This window comes from Haemorhous mexicanus, chromosome 1, assembly GCF_027477595.1.
Source record: "Haemorhous mexicanus isolate bHaeMex1 chromosome 1, bHaeMex1.pri, whole genome shotgun sequence".
In the NCBI taxonomy this organism is placed as follows: Eukaryota; Metazoa; Chordata; class Aves; order Passeriformes; family Fringillidae; genus Haemorhous; species Haemorhous mexicanus.
The window spans coordinates 98,804,761-98,826,222 of NC_082341.1; the positions used below are offsets into that span (position 1 = coordinate 98,804,761).

Consider the following 21,462-nt stretch of genomic DNA (forward strand, 5'->3'; position numbering starts at 1 on the left):
TTCTTGCCTTCTTTTCTCAAAGCTGATGCTTCCAGCATGGCTTTGTTTCATTATTCATTTCGTCTTCCCCAGCAATTCCAGAGTTCCACAAGAAACTGTCACTGCTGGCTTTCTGGATGAAGTGTACTGGCCCTGCAGGAGTGTATCACACCTCTGCAGACAAGATGATGAAGCAGTTAGATATTAATTTTGCCACCACTGTGAATGAGGAGTGTCCGGGACTTGCAGAAACAGGTACAAACTGCTGCAAAAAAATGTGTCAGCCATCAAAATGTACAATGTACTGAGCTTTGTTTTCCAACCCCTTGGAGATCTGTTTGGCCACAGTTCCAAGATCTCATTTGAAAACTAATGCTACAACTCTTGAAACAGTTTTGGCCCCAAATAATGAAACAAACAAAAAAAAAAAAAAAAAGGTGAGGCTAACAGAAAAGAAAATACTGTTTTAAGGTTTATGAGCTAACCAGAAAGAAAGTGTATTCTCAGATACAGATTTGTAAGTGATTCAGTGAATCAGGAATCCTTGCACTTAATTTTGTGTATCTGTATAATTCCCACACCCATTACAGTGAACTGGGATGAAATTAATCCACATTCAATTGAGTTTGTCTGAGCACAGGTTCTTATCTTGTGGGGGGGTACCACACCTCAAACTCCAGTTATACTGACTGAGCTCTCCCTTGGACAGAATGGGGTTGGAGGCTGATTTGCCCAGGTGTGGCCACCTGCACTGTGGATGCCTACATAGGGCAATGTTCTCCTTCCTGCTCCATGCTACAGCTCTCACAGGCAGTGCCTCAGACTAGGTTTCTGCATGCCACACTAGTGCAGGAGCATGAAAAAGAGCAAAGCCAAGTCCTGCCTCAGTGGATCTGTGGGGATGTAGCAGGCAGTGCATGTGGAGAGGGGTTTGCGATGCAGGATATTGTTCTGGTAGAAAGGATGCCCTGTCGATTGCACAGGAAGCTGCACTAGCCATCTGTAAACTGGCAGAGGTTCATCCTTACAAAGATATTCTCTGGCAATGAGACCCAGATAGGGAGAAGGCCTGTCCAGCTTCCAACCTAACCACAGCTGAGCTTAGAAACATTGGGAAGTATCTGGCCTTGCAGATGGGGTTCTTTCTTTCCGGTTTTGAAGTGGACTGCATAATTTTGCCAGCAGCTTTTGCTCTCACTAACCTGTGCCTTTGTCCATGGCTGTCCATGGCAGTTTTCAGGATCCTGGTATCTCAGATCCTGGACCGGACGGAGCCTGTCCTCTACTCCAGCATGTCCTCCGAGACCATTACTGTCTTTCAGTATTACAGCTACTTTGCCAGCCACAGTGTCAATGACCTCGGAAGCTATTTGCTGCAGCTCGCAAAAGAAGGTAGGGTATATCAATTCTGCTGGCTGGTTAGGGAGTACCTCCCTGTCCTTCTGAGCACAACACAAGGCAGTCCAGCCCTGAGGTTGGGTTTACAAAAGGAGGAGAGAAAAGAGACAAAGAAGTGTCCTGGCTATTAAGTGAATGCACCTGAACTGTTGTGCATGTCAAAGGAAAGGAGCTGATGCAGATAGACTCTCAGTCATTCCTATTTCCATATTCAAATGGGGAAAAAAACTGTTTTGAAAGCACTGTTTTTCAGGAAATGGCTGATGGTGGTGGGCTGAGCCCAAGGTCTGGGAAGTTTTCTGTGTCCACAGCTTGGATGATGTCTTAGTCTTTCACCACCTGTTATGGAGACACCTGAAGTGCTGAGCAATTCTCAGGAACCAAGGGATCACAGCACCTCAGAGTTTTGCAGGCTCTGCCACCAAGAGCTAAAGAGAGAAGCAGATGCTGCACAAAGTATGCTGAACTGCAGTCCCTGGCAAGCCAAGTTTTCTTCTCTATTTGAGAGGGAGTTTGAGGAACCTTGCCTAGTTTTCCTTTTTATTTGGGCCATATGAGGGAGCTTTTGCTCAAAAGCCTGGAAGCAAAATGGCATTTCAACTCAACTCAACTCTGAAACATATTAGCCCTAGCTCTTGTTGGCATTCATCACTCTATCCAGGAAAAGCTCTCACAAAGATGCTCTGAAAGTCAATACACTGGCAAGGATATTTGGTTTCAATTGTTAGAGCGAGAATTGACATCTTCCAGCAGAAAGCAAAGATTTGACAGCTCTGGGTAGGCCTAAGTGCTGCACTTGGGCCCATCTACTCACCTCCTCACTTGAAGAAGGTCTGAGAAACTGCCCCAGTTTAAATTCCCCATGCAGACACACTGCCATGCTGCAGTTGCTCAGATGGGAATATTTTTGTATCCTCAGTGTGTGTAGTATAAACCAAGGATTGCTAGTGAGAAAAGCATAAATCCAAAGTACTGAGAGGATGAAGTAACACAGACCTTTTTCTTGCACTTCTAGCATCTGTGGTTCAGGTGCTGCAGTCAGTGAAAGACGGAAAACTGCAGCACAACGTGTCCAAAATAAACTCCAATAACCTTCCACCACAGCAGGAAGTTTTAAGAGCTTTGGCTTTACTTCTCAATGAAAATAAAAATGAAGTCAGTGAGACTGTGGCATCACTTCTTACAGCAACTGCAGAAAACAGACACTTCAGGGAGAAGGTAAGTGGCAGAAAATCACCTGTCACCTGAGATCCCTGTGTCATCATGACTTTTTTCTACCTGTATGTCTCAAATATCTGTGCACATGAAATAACTGATCCAAGCTTGATTTAAAGTGATCCAGAGGGATGTTCTGTCTGATTTTTCTGCACATGTGCAGGTCTGTTTCTGTCTTTATACCAGTCTGCTTGTACCTGTCATTACGCTAAACAGGTACCAATCAAAACTGCAAATACTGAGTGCTGTGCTCTCCAGCTATCTTCCACATTTCAGCATTTCTGCTGCCCTGTCTCAGACTTGGCTTCAGTCCAAAGCTTCAAGGTAACAGTCCCCAGCACCACCAACATGCAAAGATGTAGGTCTCAGATTTTTTTATTTTTCCCAAAGGAGTCTGCCATCTATGGGACTTCCCAGCATTTCCAAAGGGGATGTACTGCCACCATTTCCAGAGGGGATGGGCAAACACAGCTCAGCTGTGAGAACTAAGATTTGAGTCTATCTCTGATACCAAATGCAACAAGCAGGGCCAGGTTAAACACAGAAATTAAATAGAGGAGAGAAAGAGGAGTAAGAAGAAATTAGGGATTGGCTCCTACCCTTTCATGGCAGACCTTTCCCTACCATCCATCTTGCTCTCTGCCAGGAAAGAGCAAAAGAAAAGGCAGCTGGAAGAGGAAGAGTGGCAGAAGGAAGGCAAAGGGAAGAGAAAAAGTCCCCTCTTTGCTTGCCCTCCCACTTCATCTTCCATTTTTGCAGCCTCTTGGTATTTCATACCATCCTTCTCCATCCCCAGCTTCCTAGAGGCAGCATCTCAGGGCATATATAACCTTCTCCTGGAACAGGCATGTGTAGCTGATACCTGGTCCGCTGCCTGCTGGAAGGACCACAGAGGGTATTCTGGGAGGGTATTATGCAGCCTTATGCTGCAGATGAATTCACTGTACAGCTGAGTGCTGCTGAGATTTGCTGCTCTGTAGTAGCTACTAATTTCTAGGGTCAAGCAGTAAACTGGTCTAGCACCTCATGCTGACATTGTAATCATTATTTTAAGTCTCCCTAGGGTCTATACCAACTAGTTCATTATTATCCCTACATTAAAGAGACCATCACAAGAGCCACCTCACGAGATATTAGACTGCAAGGTCCATTCAAAGCTCTTTGGTGATGTGCCTTCAAAGGTGCCAGATTGTACATCTCACTTTAACATGAACTTCTCCTCACCAAAAGCTGCCCTGAGACTGCTGGTCTATGACTGGTGGTCTGGCCTGGACCTGCTGTAGGGAATTAACCCACCTGTGCCATCTCACATGCTCACTGCCAGGGAGGCAGGCTGCAATTGCTGTCCCTTTAACAGGGTAGCAATACCTCCGTGCTCCACCCTTCTCTGTGGAGGCACAGACAGACATTTTCATTGCTATTCTTTATCTGTTTTCAGGCCTTGATTTATTACTGTGAAGCACTAACCCAGCCCAACCTCCAGCTGCAGAAAGCAGCTTGCTTGGCTCTAAGATACCTCAAGGTAAGAGACAAGGAATACACTGTGGTGCTTGGCTTTGCTTTTGAAAGGACATCTGATAGGTACAAACAACAAAATAGAAATTACAATAACAGCAGCAGTAGTGTTTTTGTTTTGTTGCTGTGCTCTATCCTTTTTCAGATAAAGGGAAAGGTTTAGAACCTTCTAAACCACAAACACCTGGGTTCTGTGACCTTGTCAAAGTTTTATCTTTTGCATATCATCTTTTCCTCCCTCTCATATTGACTTCAGGAGACTCAATTCCACATCACAGAGAAAAAAAAATGTTAATCTATAAATTACTGACTGAGAAGGATAAAAAAAATGCTTTCCCAGGATAAAATGAGCTCTAATGCATGTGGGCTGCAGTAGCAGAAAAGAAAGATCACGGCTTGTTTTGTGACAAATAACTGGTCATAACATCTGGGCACTACAGCTTCAGCTAGCATCTGGTACCATCTTTGCAGTCCAGCCTATGACAGGATGGGAAAATGCACTTTTGTTTTGGTTGTATAGAGCCATGGGAGACAGCAGCCACCCAAGCCTGGCTGGTATGGGACACTGGGCCAGATGTGTTCCATGAGACAGATGCACTTTGGACTGACTATTCCTCCCTCTAATCTGTCCCCTGGAAGGCAGCTCTAAACTGTAACTTCATCCCAGTCACAACTGATGCTATCCAGCACATAATCCAGTATTGTTTAAATATGAAAAACCTTTCCCTTAAATGAGAAGCTAGCAGGCATCCCTTAGAGGCAATGGTGAGGGACATTACATCTCTGCTGCCTGGGGGTGCAGTGGGATTTTTGATTGCTCAGGAAAACTCAGACTAGGAACCAGTGGGAGCTGGAGCTAGGCAAGTTTAACTTGAGCAATGTGGCTTCAGTGAGTCTTGAATAGTGAGAATGGCTGGGGAAAAAAGCTGCTGAGGGAAAGTATCATCATTTGGACTCTTCAAAGAAAAAGCTGAAGCTGGAAGTTATTACTTCAGAGATAGAAATGCTGCAATGGATAGGTGGCTGTGGATGGGGTAACCCAGGGGCAGTTTAATCCACAGTTGGTTGTGGATTAAACAAAGGGCCCAGTGAAACTCTGAGGGGTTTTTCAGATGGCAGCAAGCTCTGTGTGCCTGTGCCCCATCACTCACAGGCATCTGAGCTGCAGTCACCAGTGCAGCTTTACCCCGAATCACACACAAGTGGCCACACTGAAGGAAGGGTGGTGAGATGTAATGGCTGTGGCAGCAAAGCCCTCATTCAGAGCATGCAGACCAGACCTTGTGCCTCTTGGATTGACAGGGTTTATACAAATACTGGCTTTGTGGCTCTGTGCCTCATCCAGGTGTCACACTGGGGCAGTACCTGCCCTTCCTTTCACTCATCTTGTAGTATTAAATAGCCAGCCAGAGACACTGACAGCTGCTCTCCCCAAAGACCTGACATTTTTGTATCACAGAACAGGATTAGTCCTTGCTTTCTTCCCAAAAATAGCAGAGGCAAGGCAGAAGTCTGCAAATATTGGTGAGCAGAGGCTTGACATGCTTTATAGGAAACCTATTTACTAGATCCCTCCTGTTCATTTCCCTGCTGTACCCTTACCTTGGCATTTTATGGCCTTGGTCCACAGCCCATCACCTATCCCACAGTCAGAAGTGACAGACATAGCTGGTCTGTCAGATTTATGTATGGAGTGCATAGGGTAGGAAAATTTGAAAGTGTCCACACCAGCAGCAGAAAATACACCTCCTCCAAATGCTTCCCCTCAGGGAAGCCCCATTCTTCCTGTCTCCACCCAAAGCCCTTTGCTTGGAGTGGGAAGGGCAATGCAGAGGATGGTTACTATTTACATACAAGGTTGTGGAAAAAACCCCAGTGTGTCCTGTGTGGTGCTAATGCAGTTCTCTTTGCACTTCCCAGGCTACTGAGAGCATTAAAATGCTGGTCACGCTCTGCCAGTCTGACAATGAAGAGATCAGAAAAGTGGCATCCGAAACCCTGCTCTCCCTTGGTGAGTTGCCTGGTTTAGAGCAGTATTTAATTTTACTTTTTAACAGAGCAGCAAGTAAGACACCTGAGCTATGTAAATGTGAGACTGTAAATTTTAAACAAAACTTTACAGAGTGACTTAAACAAGTCAGAAAATACAGATTCTTAAAAATCATTCATTTTGAAAATGAGCTAAAAGAGACATTGAATTGTGTGAGTCTGGAGGGGGAAGTAGTAAAAGGAAGGATAAAAGGAAGTAGCAAAGGAGAAGCTGAGAAACAGAAAGAGTTGATAATAATTCTGCACAGTTTCTGGGCACCAGTACTTCAGTGGCACAGAAAAATTGTGTTTTTCTGGCCTTTCAGCTAGGCATGAATTTCTACTCCATGGGGGAGGTATCCTTGTGTTATTTGAATCATACAAACCCTTCAAATATGCTCTCTTTCATTCACCACTTCAGAAGGAATTCAGTCTGCTTTTGGACATGTTATTGCTCAAATTATAAAACAACTAGCCCAGGGACACTTGAAAACTCTGATTGTTCTGCCACTCTGCTGGACAACATACAGAGACCATTTTTGGTTCCTAATTGCCAGCTCAACACATTAGGCTCAACGCTGTCTCAGTGAAAGTGCACATAGATGGCAGTAGCTAAGGAGAAAGGGGTTGAAAGACACAGTAATATTTAGCAAACATTCTGCTTCCTCATTTTCAGCAGTATAGAAGTAACATTGTGGATAGACTCACTTCTTTAAAGTGCCAGGAAGTGGGAGGTGGATAAACTTTATATTTTCCAAGGCTGAAGTGGATAAACATTTACCTCAAGTACATCAGAGCAGCAGCTGAGACCTTGACAAGCACAATAGGTCATTCAGTGTGACGAGTGTGCAGATACTGTCACCTCATCATACAAGCCACATCTGCTTCTGCTTGGCTTTAGATGACCAAACAAGTTACATGGGAAATTAAAAAAAAAAAAAAAATTGAACATTCAGAGCATGTTTAACTTTTCCAAATAATTTCTGAAATTGCTTCTAACAAGATAAAGTTTAAGAAGGGGTAGAAGTTTCTGGCCAATCAGTAGCTTCTAACAGCAAAAAATCCAGTATTTTAAATGTTCTAGGGCAATGACATAATACATTATTATGCTTTATCATTTTGCATTCAGGTGAAGATGGGAGACTGGCATATGAACAGCTGGACAAATTTCCCCGGGAATTTGTTAAAGTAGGAAGCCGCCGTGGAACTGAAGCTGCCACAGCTTTTTAGATGGAAAAGAACCTGCCAATATTTAACAGGCATTAAAGCAGGATGGAGCTGCACTTCAGTGTGAGAAACAAAAGGAAGACTTTAAAGAATTCTATGAGAATGTTCAAAAATGTAGCAATTTACAGACTTCTTCAAGAAAAGTAAAATCTAAAATCCAGCTTAAGGATTCCTGTTGGCTCCTCATTGCAGCTCATGATAGAACAGTTGGATGCTGAGGAACAATACTTTGACTGATTCTAAACAAATAATGTAATTGCAGTTATTCAGCCTCAACAGACTTCTGTGAGGTTTTAGAATTTGGCATCTCCATATATTTTCCTATATTTACTTTCTTGAAGTTGTTGTGAAAGCTTGAGACATGTGATACTGTATCTATCAAGGACAATCAGGAGGCCACCTGAGCAGGCATGCAGTTTTCCCTTGAATCCCAAATGAAGTGTCTGCTGCCAAGCAGTGTCCCCAGCAACACTCCAGTGGCAGGAAACGCTGCTCAGCTTTCTCAGTTGAGTCTTGGTAATGAAACACAAGGAAAGTTCTACAAGTTTTGCCTTGAGAAACAGCATGATGTAAACCCTGGGAGGTGTCACTTTGGTGACTCATTCTAAATGCCTCCACTGATCTTTTATTCCCTTCTCTTACCCTCCAGCAGCAAACCATCATTAATCCAGCGATTTCTGAGGGGGGATCAAACAATCATGTAGGTTTCTGGAAACTAAATAAAAAGGTAAAGTGCATTTATTTATTCTGAGAAGGCGTGAATAGCGCTAATGGCAGGAGTCCCCAAAACCATTTAGTCCTGCAAGTTGCAGGCTGGATTGGATTTCATACATTCTAATTAGAGGAGCGTAGTTTCTATAGAGTTATTTCAATATACAGAACAGAACAAACTCAAGTGGACCTCGGAGGCAGTAATAAACAGAGGGGGAAGTGAATGCACCTCCCCTCCCTGCACTGCAAGGTTGAAAGACAGCAAGTGCTTCAAACTGTTGATTACAAGCCTTAAGTTAACAGAGGAGGTGAACAGAATTTAACAGAAGAGTGTTCCTGTACTGTGTTCATTATGCATGAAATGCTATTTAGATGTCAATTGAAGTATCCAAATTTGCATAGACGACATAGAAAATATTTCAAACAGTTCACATCAAGAGGAAACCTTGTGAGCCAAACACTTTGGCAGGCAGGGGTCATTTGTTTTGTTTTTTTTACTGTGAATGTTACAAGAATGTACATATCTGTATATTTATAAATATATATATTCTTCCTTTAATTAAAGAAGTACATTTTGTACAGTGCAAAATGCTTACTTGTTTACTGAGGGATATAAACTCTTTTTGCAGGTGAAATAGTCATGTTACGGTTTTTATACTACACCTGTCCCATCAGTTGAATACTTTCAAGGTGTCCTTTTGTATCTACTTCTTTTTTTTTTTTTATTTTTTCTTTTAGTTTTGTGGCATTTGTACTCACCATATTTCCTATCACATTTAAGTTATAATAAAGATTATTTTTAATTACCAAGCACATCAGTCCATATGTATAGTCACCCTTTCCATCAGCAGCCTCTTCACTATTAGGCTCATAGTTTAAGTTCAGAGCAAGCCAGTTTTGTGTATCATTCAAGATAATTACCAAGAAAAGCTCCACAGGGACTACCAGAAAATGTGCTGGAAAGGCTCCAGGATTGTTACCAAACTTGCACTGATTACTCCTCCCTTCTATGAAGACAGACTCTTCTCAGACAGAAGACATTCCTTCCATTCATTTTCCCTTTTCAAACACTCAGGCTTCCAGCACACACCTTGGGGAACACAGAGCTGCCTATGGAGCAGGGAGCCAAAGCCACAGAACAGGGAGCAGCTCACATACAGAGGTACTGCATCAAATGGAGGGTGTATCACATCTCATCTCATTGTAGTTTAAAGCCACCCTTGGAGAAGTTTATTAAGCCTAAAGCTGATCTGCTACACCATTACAACCAGGATTCATAACAGCTGTGATAAAGTGAACAGACCTTAAAGCTTCCAAAACCTGAAGGCACAGAAAAAGGACCAAACCATTTATTTGTCTCCAAGCTCGTACATAGAGCTGACAACGCTGCCTTTTCCCGGCACATTAACACACTCCTTGGTGGAGTAGGAAAAACCAGATGCGCAGAGGTGAGCATCACAAGGTTTGTGCTTACCAATAGTAAAGAAGGAAGCAGCAGGCAGTAATTGCAAAAGCTCTTAGGCTGCAGCAGGCTTACTTGGACAAATTCAAAGGTCAGGGCCACCCCAGGAAAAAGTTCCCATACCAAAGTAGCTCAGCAGCAGTGCAGATGGAAGAGATGGGCAGCTCCCTAGAAGTGCACTTGGGAAAGGGGTTTATCTGGTAGTAAAGGTATCCTTACCTTATGCTGTGGTGGTTTTTACTACCACTGCCATGCTGTCACTGTCTCAGCAGGTGGCCCCATGAATAGAAACCTGTAGCACCCCTATACTACTGTGGCTACTGCAGCAGCAGGTTAGGCTGCCCACTTTCACACTGCTACTGGCAAGGCTTTTGTAGCCGTCAGATTTTCAAAAAGCTATGCTCTATAGCTTCACCCTGTCCTGCAGTCTGTGATATGTACTCTATACTTGACAAATAATGCTTATCATAAATGTGGACTTCAAAATTAGGAGTCAACAACCACCAGACACTGTATCTTAAGTATGGCTCCCTGCTTTGCAGAGATTGTCCTGAGGAGAGGATCCACAGCACCCAGCTTCAAATGGCAGCAGTGTTGCCGAGGGTAGGATAGATGTGTCCTCACAATTGGTCACATTTCATTACAGGCATCTGCCAGCAGTTCAACAAACAGCAGCAAATTACAGTTCCTCATAGCACCATTCTCAGTTGCTAAACTGTTTTGTGTTATTACAAGAATGGAAAGATAAATGAATAACACAAACATTTTCTGCTGAAAAAAACCACTGATGACAATGCAACTCAGTCTTAAGAACATAGGAGTGCTGGAAAATCACAACCTTGGCAAAGTTTGCACATCTTACTAAATTCTTAAATCCAGTTCTGAAAACAACCTGAGATGGCCCTTGAGGGAAAGTAAATGAATACGCATCACATGTTCTTAACAAAAAATAACCTATGACTAACTTCAGGACTTATGCAGAGGCCAAAACCATGAGCTGCAGCACAGGACAATGCTGCAGGCCCTCATGTAAGCAATCCCATGCCAAAAACCAAGTGAGTTTCAGCTGCCCAAACAAATGGCTATTACAGTCTAATTAATTTCTCCACACACTGTCTTAAGTACAATGGGTACTTAGCAAAAATAACAATTTTTAGTGTAAATCACTTATGAGTTCTTCCTCACACAATCCACACGCCCCATTGTTTGCTTGTCCCTGCATAGCTGCTCATTCTTGAAACATCTGACACCTGCAAATGACCCAGCTCCCCACACTTTGCTCTTGCATAGCTGAAATTCAGCCCTGTTCAGACATGCACATTTTATGGGAGAAGTGCTAGGACACTGTAGATACATCCCACTTCCACACAGCCTGAGCCTGTCTAAGTGATAGAAAAGACTCTGCACCCTCTGCAATGAAAAAGAGTGTTGACTCCTTTTGCTGGTAGCACAAATGCATTTGACTTCTTGGAAAGAACCACATGCTGTAGTTAGGTTCCAGAACTGACACTTTTATTGTACTAAACAGAATGTTCTCTCTAACTCAGCTGGATATAAAGGTTGTCTTAGTGATGCTGATTTTCAGCTGCTACATAGCTGTGTTACAGTGATAAATGAGTTTCCCTATATACTTAAAATGTCAGATACTTTTAAGAGAACTAATCACAAACAAATCTCTGTACAATTTCTACACCTTTGACAAGCTGTGAGCACATAAATACCAAGTTCCTAGACTTAATATGTAGCACAGTGCTATTACATGCATGTACAAAAAAAAAAGCACTCAAGAATTTTCAGAAGAACTAACTCAATCCTTTTAGAATTCTTTAAACAGCAGTTTTTGCAGCATCCTAAAACTGCTGAGAACATTTCCATACATTAATGTCTGATACAATAGGTATAGTCAGTGTTTGGTCAAGGTTCAATGCATCTGTGACAAAGCATGTGTATAGGTTTTATTACTGTGGCAGTTCAGCTCTCACACCTAGCCTTCTCAGGCATCACAGGCTTTTTTCAGTTTATACAGCAAACTATCCACTCTGCTAATAAATTGCACTCAATAAAACCATAGCAGTCTTGGTTGAAAACATCAGTATGTATTACTAAGTGGCACATGCCTTCTTGACATAAAAATTTACTCTATTACAGGTGGGCCAAATGCTGCAATACATCCATCAGCCTACTTGCAGAACTTCCATCATTTATTTGTACACAGTCTATTTCAACAAAAGGGTCCAGCATATCAACACTGTCACATCTTTTTATTTAAATAAAATCATTCCAGAAAAAGCATAAGATTTAAGCCTAACATGCATTCTTCTTAATCAGCCTGAAGGTAAGAAACACAGATACTGCGCACAAATTCTGGATTTGTCTCAGACAGTCCTGTTCCAACAACAGCACCTGTACTACAGCAGCTCACACAGCAGGAAGTGAAATAGTGGAAAAGTTGCACTTGCTGTCTCATTTTGGTCTGCTAGTCATGCCACAGTCCTTTCTTCCCTTCTACAGCCTCTGCAAATACAATATGCTTGATGTTTAAAAATAAAGCCACCGCTAAAAGAACTAGAGTTGACAATCACTTTAAGTTGAACTACAAAAACCAATCATATCAAAATGAAAATGCTTCCTTATTTACTAATGATGAACTACATTGTTAAGAAAGTTGCTTAGAATGTGAGATAGGAGAGGTCTAAGTCACTTGACAAGCATTATCCACTTCTCAACAGAAAACCAAGGTTAAGCTACAAAGCATTTGCCCAGCATCCAGTTTTGTTTCTTCTTCAAGACAGCATCAGTGCAAGATAAAGGACACACCTTTCTCACCTTTTCATCTTGTGATGGAAAGGAATATGTCTAAGCACCCCCTGGAGCATACACTGGAAGATATAATCTTGTTCACAAGAAATTGTGATGACTCCGTTCTCTAATTAGCATGCTTGAGGTAAAATGGCAGCCAGGAGTATTACCTCCTACAGTGGTTTCTGACATTTCTTGGATGTCACAACTGAAATCACTTGTAAAACACCTGTTAACTGATCAACAGCCACAGGAAGTAAAACAGAAGGAATATAAAGGTGCCAATCTGATAGCTCCACAGTCATTCACACATACCCTGAAGAAACCATCTCTGGCAAGGCCACAGAGATCCAGAAACCAGGATGCTTCTATTCACTTCTGCCTCCTGAAAGACACTCGGCTTTAAGCTGCTCCCAAGATATGGTAACAGCCCCCATTGTAAAAGCCTTGTTGCAGAACAACTGCCCCGAGTTCACTCAGTACTGGAAAATCTGTATCCAACTTTCCTGCTCCATCGGAGCCCATGCAGATATCAGATAAGGTGCTCAAGGTTTTAAAGACCCTTTCTATTCCTGTAAACTTTTCAGAACCTAAAGTACCTTGGTAAAAGGGTGTCTCATCTCTTGGTAAATACCAGAGCAGTACCTTGAAAACACCGAGTTTCCTTTCAGAACAGCTCTCAAGTACAGGCTGCTTTGTCTCCACCTAGTTTTCAGCACAGCTGCTACTGGGACCAAGAACATATCACCTTCTCTTCATGAGCCAACTAAAGTAGTACAAAAATAAATTGTCTAATATTTCCTACTTAAGCTCTCATTACACAGATTGCAAAATGCTTCCTTAGAAGACAGAGGAAATGAATTTTAAAAACTCTGAAAATCATAACTGACCTTTAGATTTTGACTCTTATCCAACAAGCCTTTCTGAAACCTCACCAACAATACACAAGTTCTTGCTTTTTCCCTCCCTCTATCCACAAAAAAACCCCCATTTTTTTTAATCCAGAATTCCACAAATCTAAAAAGAACTAAAAACTGCCCAAGCATTCCCCCCAAAAACTTGAAAGCTTCCATCTACAGGAGTCATAATTGATTTAAACTAAGGATTAACCATTCCCCTGTCAATTAAGACGCTATTTTGGTAATGCAAAGATTTATTTATCAATTCTCATGCATCATGTCAGACCAACTGATAAAGATATTTACACAACAGTTGAAATACACAGTATTTGTATTTCCTACAAGCAACTACATGCAGCCTGTAGTAAATTTTCCATGCAGTATTCAGATACTCCTCCCACTGCTACATAATTCCAGTTAAAAACACCAACAACTGTAATGTTCCCACAAGAGTTTCTGTACCTGAGGTTCAGTATATCCTTTCAAGAGGAAGCCTGCAATTAAAAGCCACATACATAAGCCTATTTAAAGGTTGTCATTCCAGTTGAAAATGGCTTGCTTCCTTTGAAGGAAGATCTGATCTATTCTCCCTTAAACCAGACAATACTTGTGATGGTTCTTCTTCAGAAGGGCTGTCTGCCTCATCTCCACAGATGTGCTCTTCATTTTCCTGTCTGGATTCCTCTAGAGCCAGACTCTCCAGTGTCTCAAGATTGTCAGGTGCTTGCCCAGTCAGCCTCTGTATACAAAGAAACAGAAGACAGCAAATTTAATATTTTTCAACTTAATAACTATGAAATAGTGAAAGAAGACTCTGCATATGAAATTAAGCAACATAATTACCTTCATTTGGAGGTTGTTGATATAATCAAAACATTCCTCAGTTACAGAAACCTTGAGATACAAGGTCAACTCAAATTACTACCTCTTAACTTGCAAAACCACATTTGCTTGTTCAGTTTTTCTTAGGTTCTTCAGTAGGACAGGTTTTATCTCAGGCAACCTAAAACATGGGAAACTGGCTCCCAAATTAAGTATTTACTATAGTACCTTATAAATTTAATTTTAGAAAAATTACTGTACAATCAATTTACTCCATTTTTAGTTAAAGATGAAGCTACATTAAGTCAAGATGAACTTTAAGACCCAACAGTCTCTAGCACTTGATCAACCTAGAAGTTCCTCACCTAACCTGAGGTAAGGAAGATAAAAAGGACTGTAAAGAGGTTTTGATGGTTCTCATTGTTTGATGGATCCCTTAAGGCTCATTTAAGCCTCAGAAGGGAGCAGCTTACAACTAATAAGTGATCATAACTTTTGACAAACTGAAGAGAAGTTTCCAACTACTAGTTCAAGTCCTCAAGTAATGCAATTTCTGCCAGTGGTTTTATCACTAACAAGCAGTACTCTACAAATACCAAAAAAATTCAAGTGTAACAAAACAGCCTTTCAATGCTGATGTACATAACTGCACTAACTGATAAGTAACTTGAAAAAAAATTATAGAAAAAACAAGTTACTGCAATCATATTGCATTTTGTTTCCACCTCTCAGTCTAGTCATCAGACTCAAAGTATGTGCCAGGCACCCAGCCTCATATCCCAGCTTAATGAGCGCTTAATTCCTGCAAAAACAACCTGAAAGCCACAACATCAAGGTTCCACACCTATCTATGTATTTATCACAGCTTCAGAGGCTCTTAGAAACAGTCCTCTCCTGATGAAGGAGCCATGGAATTAGTGACAACTACTCACCCCAAGGAACTCTCAGAGGGAGCTGTTAGGAAATTTATGAACCCTAGAGACTCTGTGTACAGCCCTTTTTGGGCAGTGAAACTGGCACTGTGCCTTAACAAGAAAACCTTGACCTTAAAGAGAATGCTGCTCCCTCTCACTGCTCTGCTTTGTGACTGTTTCAAGTTTAGTTTCTCAAAGGACACAGCCAGTATCAACCTATTAAGCACATGAATTTAAGTCACCCTAAAAGTGAAAAATCAACTCTTCCTTCCCTTATCACAATCTCCAACAAGCAAATCCTAATTCTGTTAAGGGAGTAGGTTGAATTCCTCCTTCTGAAAATATCCATCTTAGTACTCTCATTACTCCTAAAAGTTCTAAGATGGGAAAAAGTCATCCTCCAGAAGGAGCTTTCTGACTCTAAAATTAGAGCTATCCTGCAGGAAACAGGTCAGAGAGCAATTTAAAATAAAGAGTCATGTGAGCACATATAACAGAAGTCATGATTCATTATAAATACATTGGCTGGTTTCTCACTTTTTTTTTTTGTTCCACAACATTAAATGAAAATTACTTTAAGTACCTCAATCACACTGGTCATATAATGCACATGCTCAGCAAGGGACATGAGCTCTTCATTTTCTTCTTTTAGGCGGGCAATTTCACCATCCTTCTGCTCAATTTCCTTGTGCAACTGAGTTCAAATAACAAAATGTTAGAAGAGGAAGACAATAGCCAGGTGACCTTAGCAGCTAGGCATCTTTCAGTAGCTACCTTTTCATTTTCTTGAAGCACTTCATACAGAGCCTTCCTCCTTTCTTCTGCCACTTCTTTCCAATACTGAGATGAAGGATCTCCTGAATTTAAGAGGCTACATTAAGTCTGTGGTAAGACTGACTTCTTAAAAGCACCTTAAGATATCTAACTTGTACACAAGTATTCTATGAGCTGTGATACTAAGAACTCACTCTGTAGAGTGTTTTCAAAGATTAGTTGTAGAACTATAACTAGTGACACAAGCTTACAAGAAACATCCTACACTGCATTAATGGCTGTACAGGGCCTTCAGGAAGCTGCCTCAAGCATGGCAGCAGGTTCTGCAAGATGGCCACATTTGCAAAAGCTGCTCTGAATGTGCACTTCGTGGAAGACAGAAGTGTTACTTCCAAGTCACTGTCCACACTGGTCATAATGGTTCTGAGAAACTGCACAAACACACTGTGGCAAAACAGGCTTTCATTTTAACTTAATTATTAGTCACTGGAAAACCTATAGCCCAGCCAAAATAAACTACGAGACTCCTTAACACTGCTGCACACAATGCTTCTCAGCTTCTGGTTATCACAAATTCCTTCTTAAATACTAGACATCTATACTTTATTTAATATAGAGGATAAGTATCATCAACTCCTGCTAGACATCGCGAAAAACCCACAAAGCCCTTATCTAAATGACAAAGGAAATGTGTTTCAAGTAGCACTCCAACAGCAGCAGAGCATTTAAAGTGCAAGAAAACATTTCAAGAATTACCACATACCTTTCACCATGAGATCTTCAGCTTGAATGACATCATTCTCATTCTCTTGCTCATTGTCCACAGACACCTCAGCTTTAGAAGCCTTTGAGGCAAACTTGTTATTCCAGAGCTTCCTTCTGACTGAAGATTTCTTCTGCATAAAACATGGGCAGGTTTAAGTTTAGAGGAACATCTCAGCCTACACGAAAATACAAAATTCTAAGCCTGTACACTCATGACTGCAAGTAAGTCTAAGTCCTGCTTTCTTCACATTATAGTTCTAGTTTAGACATCCTTAATACCCAAAAACTCAGAAATTGCTAGGTTTTAATATCATTTATTACTAGAACAATAATAAGCTTGTGTCACTTTAGTTAGCACATTATATTTTTTCAATTATATTAGTTTTCAGTTAGCAGCTCAAAAGCATTTCACTATGACTAGAAATAATCCTATATTTACAAATTATCTTTTAGTTTATACCTCATTACGCCTGCCAACCAGGTTGCCGGCTGCTGAAGGCTGGATCATTTTAAGAGTCGGTCTTCGGGCAGCACTGCTTGTGCTATCTGTGAGGTACTTCTGAAAAGACAAAAATGGGTCAGACGGCAGCCACTCTTCTTCACATCAACTGAAAATTAGGAATCCATCATGCTTCCATAAAGGTAACACAATTCATCTTTTCAAGACAAAGAAATTACACTGTAGCCTATATTAAAGCTTTTGTAAGGAAGGGGCTCTAATTATTTCTACCAGAGACAGATCTTAATCACGTGAAGCTATGATCAATCCCTGCCTCTTAGTAACATTTGCCTTTCATAAAAGAACTTCAGCAGAAATACTCTGATTAGATTTCAAGGCCAGTGACTTTCGCTGGACCTCTCAAACTCGAGTTTGAGAGCAGCAGTCTCAGATCCTTGGGGACAGGGACAAAAACGATTGCAGTTGCAAGGTTAGGTGGTCAAGGCACATCGGACAGTAGCTGGTTTTATAACCTGTGAACACATCAAACAGTGTTCATTTAAATAGATGTGTTACTCTGATTATCCATTAAAATGGATCAAAAGTTTCCTTGCTCCAATCCAGAGAGGCTATTGTTTTGTCTAACCAGTATGTTTATCACCCTTGCTATCATGCATAAATGCTCTTTCCTGCATCAAAGCTTTCTGATTGGGTTGGTTACACTGCCACCATGGGATAGCAAACAATGGCAGACAACCAAGCAAGAACAGCCAGGATACAATGCCACACCAGCGTGAGAAAGTCACCGATTCACACCGTACTTCATAGGACAAGAGCTCGCATTTCCCACGGTAGTTTCTGCCACCAATTATCCTACTGTTCCACTAAAGGACAAACATTAACTGCTGTGGGAACAAGAATCACACCGTGTGTCAGACACTGCTTGCTGTTACTTAGGATTAGAGTTAAGTATACTCTGCCAAGAGATTATTGGCCAAAACTCAAGTTAACCCACTGAAAGTGCAAAAAACCATCCGAGCAATTCATACCCTACAGACACTATGAAACAAGAATGCCATAAATCAGACTTATCAATTACCAATTTTCATTAAAACCTGAAGCTTCCATTAAAGTCACTATGCCTCATCATACAAGAGCCACTAGCTTCTATTTTATACACTTTTGTACCATTCTGATTAGGGCCTACATTCAAAGATTTACCAAGAAAAGTTACTAAGGTTTGTTCCTAATCACTTAGCTCTTAAAAACCTACGTTGTTTAAGCATTTCCACCAATTCCAAGGCAACTATTATTCACAAAGGTGACTTTATAAAGTGAACTGCCTGCTTGAATATTTCAGTTAAAATACATCCAACACGAGACAGACAGAACTCTTCAGAAGTTCCCACCCATAAAGAACAGCCTACAAAACCTACCCTACAACCCCTAAGCATAAGCCAGACAGATTCAGTAAGCAAAGGCACATAGTCAGGACAAACAAACCAAACCAACCCTAAAAACTTAAACGAAGAGACAGTAAGCTCAGTGTCAAAGTAAAAAGGACTTGCTGAGCAATAGGAAAAAAAGCAGTCATAAGCACATAGACTCAAGCAGGACAGCATGTTCCCAAGCCACAATGCCTGCCAGGAGGTTACTCAAGCCAAATGGACATAAGCCAGGTGGAAGCACATTGCAACAGATCCCTTTATATTCCTTCAGTGGACAGAGAAGCTTGTGTCACACAGAGAGGCACTAGCTTTAAGGCTTTAAAGCCTATACCTGCAAAGATCCTGAGGACTTTTCTATGGTCAGTTTCTGTTTCATTTTGGAGTTCATGAGATCAACTGCAATAGAAAAACACTAAAATTAATACAGCATCCCTCTACTCCTGAAGTTCGAGAAACACTAGTTAGAGAACATTAATATTTCGGATTATCGGCCTTCATGGCTGCCTTAAGCAGACAGCCACGTACGGCGTGGTCAGTGGGCCCCTCCAGAGCCCCTCCCCTCTAGTTTGCACCCGAGACACGAGCGGCGGGAAGGCAGCGCCCCGCGCCGCCACAGCGCGGAGCGGCCTTCCCGCAGGGCCGCGGGGCTGTCCCAGGCGCACACCCGGAATGGCTGAGGGGGGGAACGGGGCACTCACCCACACCATCCCCGGCCCTGCTCCCGCCAGGCGAGCCCGCAGGGCTGGCGGAAGGTGTCCCAGGCGCACACCCGGAATGGCTGTAGGGAACGAGGCACTCACCCACACCATCTCCGTGGCCCGGCTGGCTCCCGCCAGGAGCTCGCAGGGCCCCTCCCTCCCCGCGCGCCGCCGCGGCCAATGGGGAATAGCGAGGCAGGAGCCCGCCAACACCCAAACTCGGCCACGGAACCTTGCGGCCCCAACCCGCCGCCGGTGGCGGCGGCTCAACCGAGACGGAGAGCAGCCCCTTCTCGTCCTTCCCGCCCCTCTCCCGGGCCCAAGGCCCCGCTCACCGGCGGCCGCTCCCGCACAGACCCCACAGCGCGCGCTCGCACACCCAGCCACCTTCTCGTACCCGGCGCGCGGCTATAAGGAGCGCGCTGATGGTCACGCGACGCGGGGGCCCTCTCCGAGCCAATCGCGGGCCGCGCTCCCCCCGCCCCGCGCGCCGAGGCCGGTGATGGGGGGGCGCGCGCTGCTGCGCGCTGTCCTGCGGGCTTTGGTTGCCTCTGGATTTGGGTTTTTTTGGTTTTTTTTATAAAGGAGTTGTGCCAGAGCAGATTTAATCACGTCTCCGCTTAGTCTCATCATTCCTGTCTAAACATGGTACAACATGTAAAACCGGGGAAGAAAATTAGCAGTGTTAAGCCGCAATAACTGCTACACAACGCTAATTTTGTGCATGATATAGACTACAGCTCTTATTAATTATGCCTCAAGCATGCTGTTAAATTTGTTAGAAGCCACTTGACAATTATATTCTCTCAAATATTTGCACATTTATCTTTTATTTATACTAATAGTATCTTCTGCTGATTTGTGAATAAACAGTTTGTCGAGTTAAGGACACATTCCTTACAATCAAGGTCTCACAGAACAGCTATCAACATTTTTCCCAGGCAATATGATGGAGCTGTTAGAAATTAGGATAATTACAGAGAGAAGCATTTATTGAGCCTGCCATTCTGTCGGTCTCCTGTTTGGAAATGAATTCTATGGCACTTTTGAGAATGTTAAGTAGAATGTCACGGTCTGATGAAAGCAAGAAAGGCAGAACATAAAAAAAAGATGCATTAGGAAATCTTTAAACAAGGATAAGGAAATAAAGCTAATCTCTCTTGTTTAGTGTCTCATTGACCCATTTAAATTTTCATTGTCCACAATATCCTTTGGCAAGTACCTCTAGAGCTCAAATAATCTTTGGTCTGAAGAACAACATCTTTATTTTTTCTTTCTTTGAACCTGATTCCGATATTGTCACTTGATGTCCCCAGTCCTTGTACTGGAAGGGACAAAAAACAACCTGCCTGCCCTCATCTAGGCCACTGTTACTGCTCTCCAGTTCTCTCTCCCAGGCCTACTTAGCCATCCCTGACATGAAAGCTGTTCCATCTTCCTGCTCTTTTGTGAACTGTATGGCATTTGATTTGCCACTGCTAAACACTGAGCTGGCATTTCAGTGGAAAAATCTGCCATAACTCTGAGATCTTATTCTTGAGTGATGGTCAGTTCAACGTTTGTCATTCACTGTGTGAAATTAAGATAGATAATTAATATGCATATTCTTATGCATATTCTTTGATGTTTATCTGCATTGAATTTCATAGCTGTATTTGCCCATCACTCAATTCCATAATGTCCTTCTGTAGTTTTTCAGTCAGGTCCCTTCTTGTTATTTGAATAACACAGTATCATAAGCAAGCTGTCACCTCAGTAAACTGTCTTCTATACAGCAAATCAAAAAGACACATGCAGAAATGTCATCTAAATTAATATTGTTCTGTTAGAGTACTAAAAAAAAGAGTTCATGCTCTTAGGTTAGTTTAATTCTTGTTGAATTTGAAATTTCCACGTTTCAAAACACCAGCAGGTATTCATAACTGGTTATATATGCACACCAGCACTGAATGTCCTTTCAGAAAAATCTCGATACAGATAGTGCCTATATGAGCACAACATAAAAACATTCCTATTTTTACATTTTATATTTTCTTATACAAAAATTTTAAAATCCAATAAAAACTATACTAAACATTTAAATTAGATGCATGAATCAATTTCTATCATAAATTATACTTAAGAGACACTGTGTGCATTTTATGGCTGCAATATGTAAATTGTATGTCTTGTAAATACTATGTTTTCAAAGTAAACTTCCCAGACGTTACCTTTTCAAATTTCAGGTTTAATTGATAAAAAATTTTCAGGTGGATTTACAGTTCAGAAGTGGAATAACTGCTTTTGGAGATGTTGGTAATTGGAAGGGTCCAAGGTAATGGGAGATGGTTCTGATGTGACAGTCTTGTTTGTTTTGCCTTTTAATTTGT

At 41.9% G+C, this 21,462-nt stretch overlaps 2 protein-coding genes across 6 annotated transcripts in view; one reads left to right on the forward strand and one right to left on the reverse strand.

Annotated features, from left to right (window-relative positions):
- RIPOR2 (RHO family interacting cell polarization regulator 2) overlaps positions 1–8,886 on the forward strand; it is a 108,284-nt gene extending 99,398 nt beyond the window's left edge. For all 3 annotated transcript variants that reach the window (XM_059856937.1, XM_059856942.1, XM_059856948.1), the window contains exons 17-22: positions 73–234; positions 1,213–1,371; positions 2,393–2,595; positions 4,031–4,114; positions 6,028–6,118; positions 7,265–8,886. In XM_059856937.1, the coding sequence (XP_059712920.1) occupies positions 73–234; positions 1,213–1,371; positions 2,393–2,595; positions 4,031–4,114; positions 6,028–6,118; positions 7,265–7,365 (800 nt within the window). In that variant the 3' untranslated portion in view covers positions 7,366–8,886. The remainder of the gene's footprint in view (positions 1–72; positions 235–1,212; positions 1,372–2,392; positions 2,596–4,030; positions 4,115–6,027; positions 6,119–7,264) is intronic.
- Positions 8,887–11,615: 2,729 nt separating this feature from the next.
- GMNN (geminin DNA replication inhibitor) lies at positions 11,616–19,518 on the reverse strand. Of its 3 annotated transcripts, none has more exons than XM_059856982.1 (7): positions 19,429–19,518; positions 18,727–18,791; positions 16,969–17,067; positions 16,507–16,639; positions 15,744–15,826; positions 15,553–15,663; positions 11,616–13,972 (listed from the first exon to the last, which is right to left on the reverse strand). In XM_059856982.1, exons 2-7 carry the CDS (start codon positions 18,781–18,783, stop codon positions 13,769–13,771), a joined length of 687 nt encoding a protein of 228 aa, XP_059712965.1. In that variant the 5' UTR covers positions 18,784–18,791; positions 19,429–19,518; the 3' UTR covers positions 11,616–13,768. The 3 variants fall into 3 exon arrangements, with proteins under 3 accessions (XP_059712965.1, XP_059712955.1, XP_059712945.1); XM_059856972.1 differs by lacking the exon at positions 19,429–19,518 and adding an exon at positions 19,196–19,316; XM_059856962.1 differs by lacking the exon at positions 19,429–19,518 and adding an exon at positions 19,094–19,247.
- Positions 19,519–21,462: the final 1,944 nt, after the last annotated feature.

Excerpts from the sequence above, each read along its gene's own strand:
- GMNN (XM_059856982.1), bottom strand. The coding sequence starts at position 18,783 with ATGAACTCCAAAATGAAACAGAAACTGACCATAGAAAAGTCCTCAGGA. Across the intron at positions 16,640-16,968 it reads TGGTTGGCAGGCGTAATGAG|AAGAAATCTTCAGTCAGAAG; the intron begins GTATAAACTAAA and ends TGTTTTATGCAG. Across the intron at positions 15,827-16,506 it reads TGAAGATCTCATGGTGAAAG|GAGATCCTTCATCTCAGTAT; the intron begins GTATGTGGTAAT and ends TCTTAAATTCAG.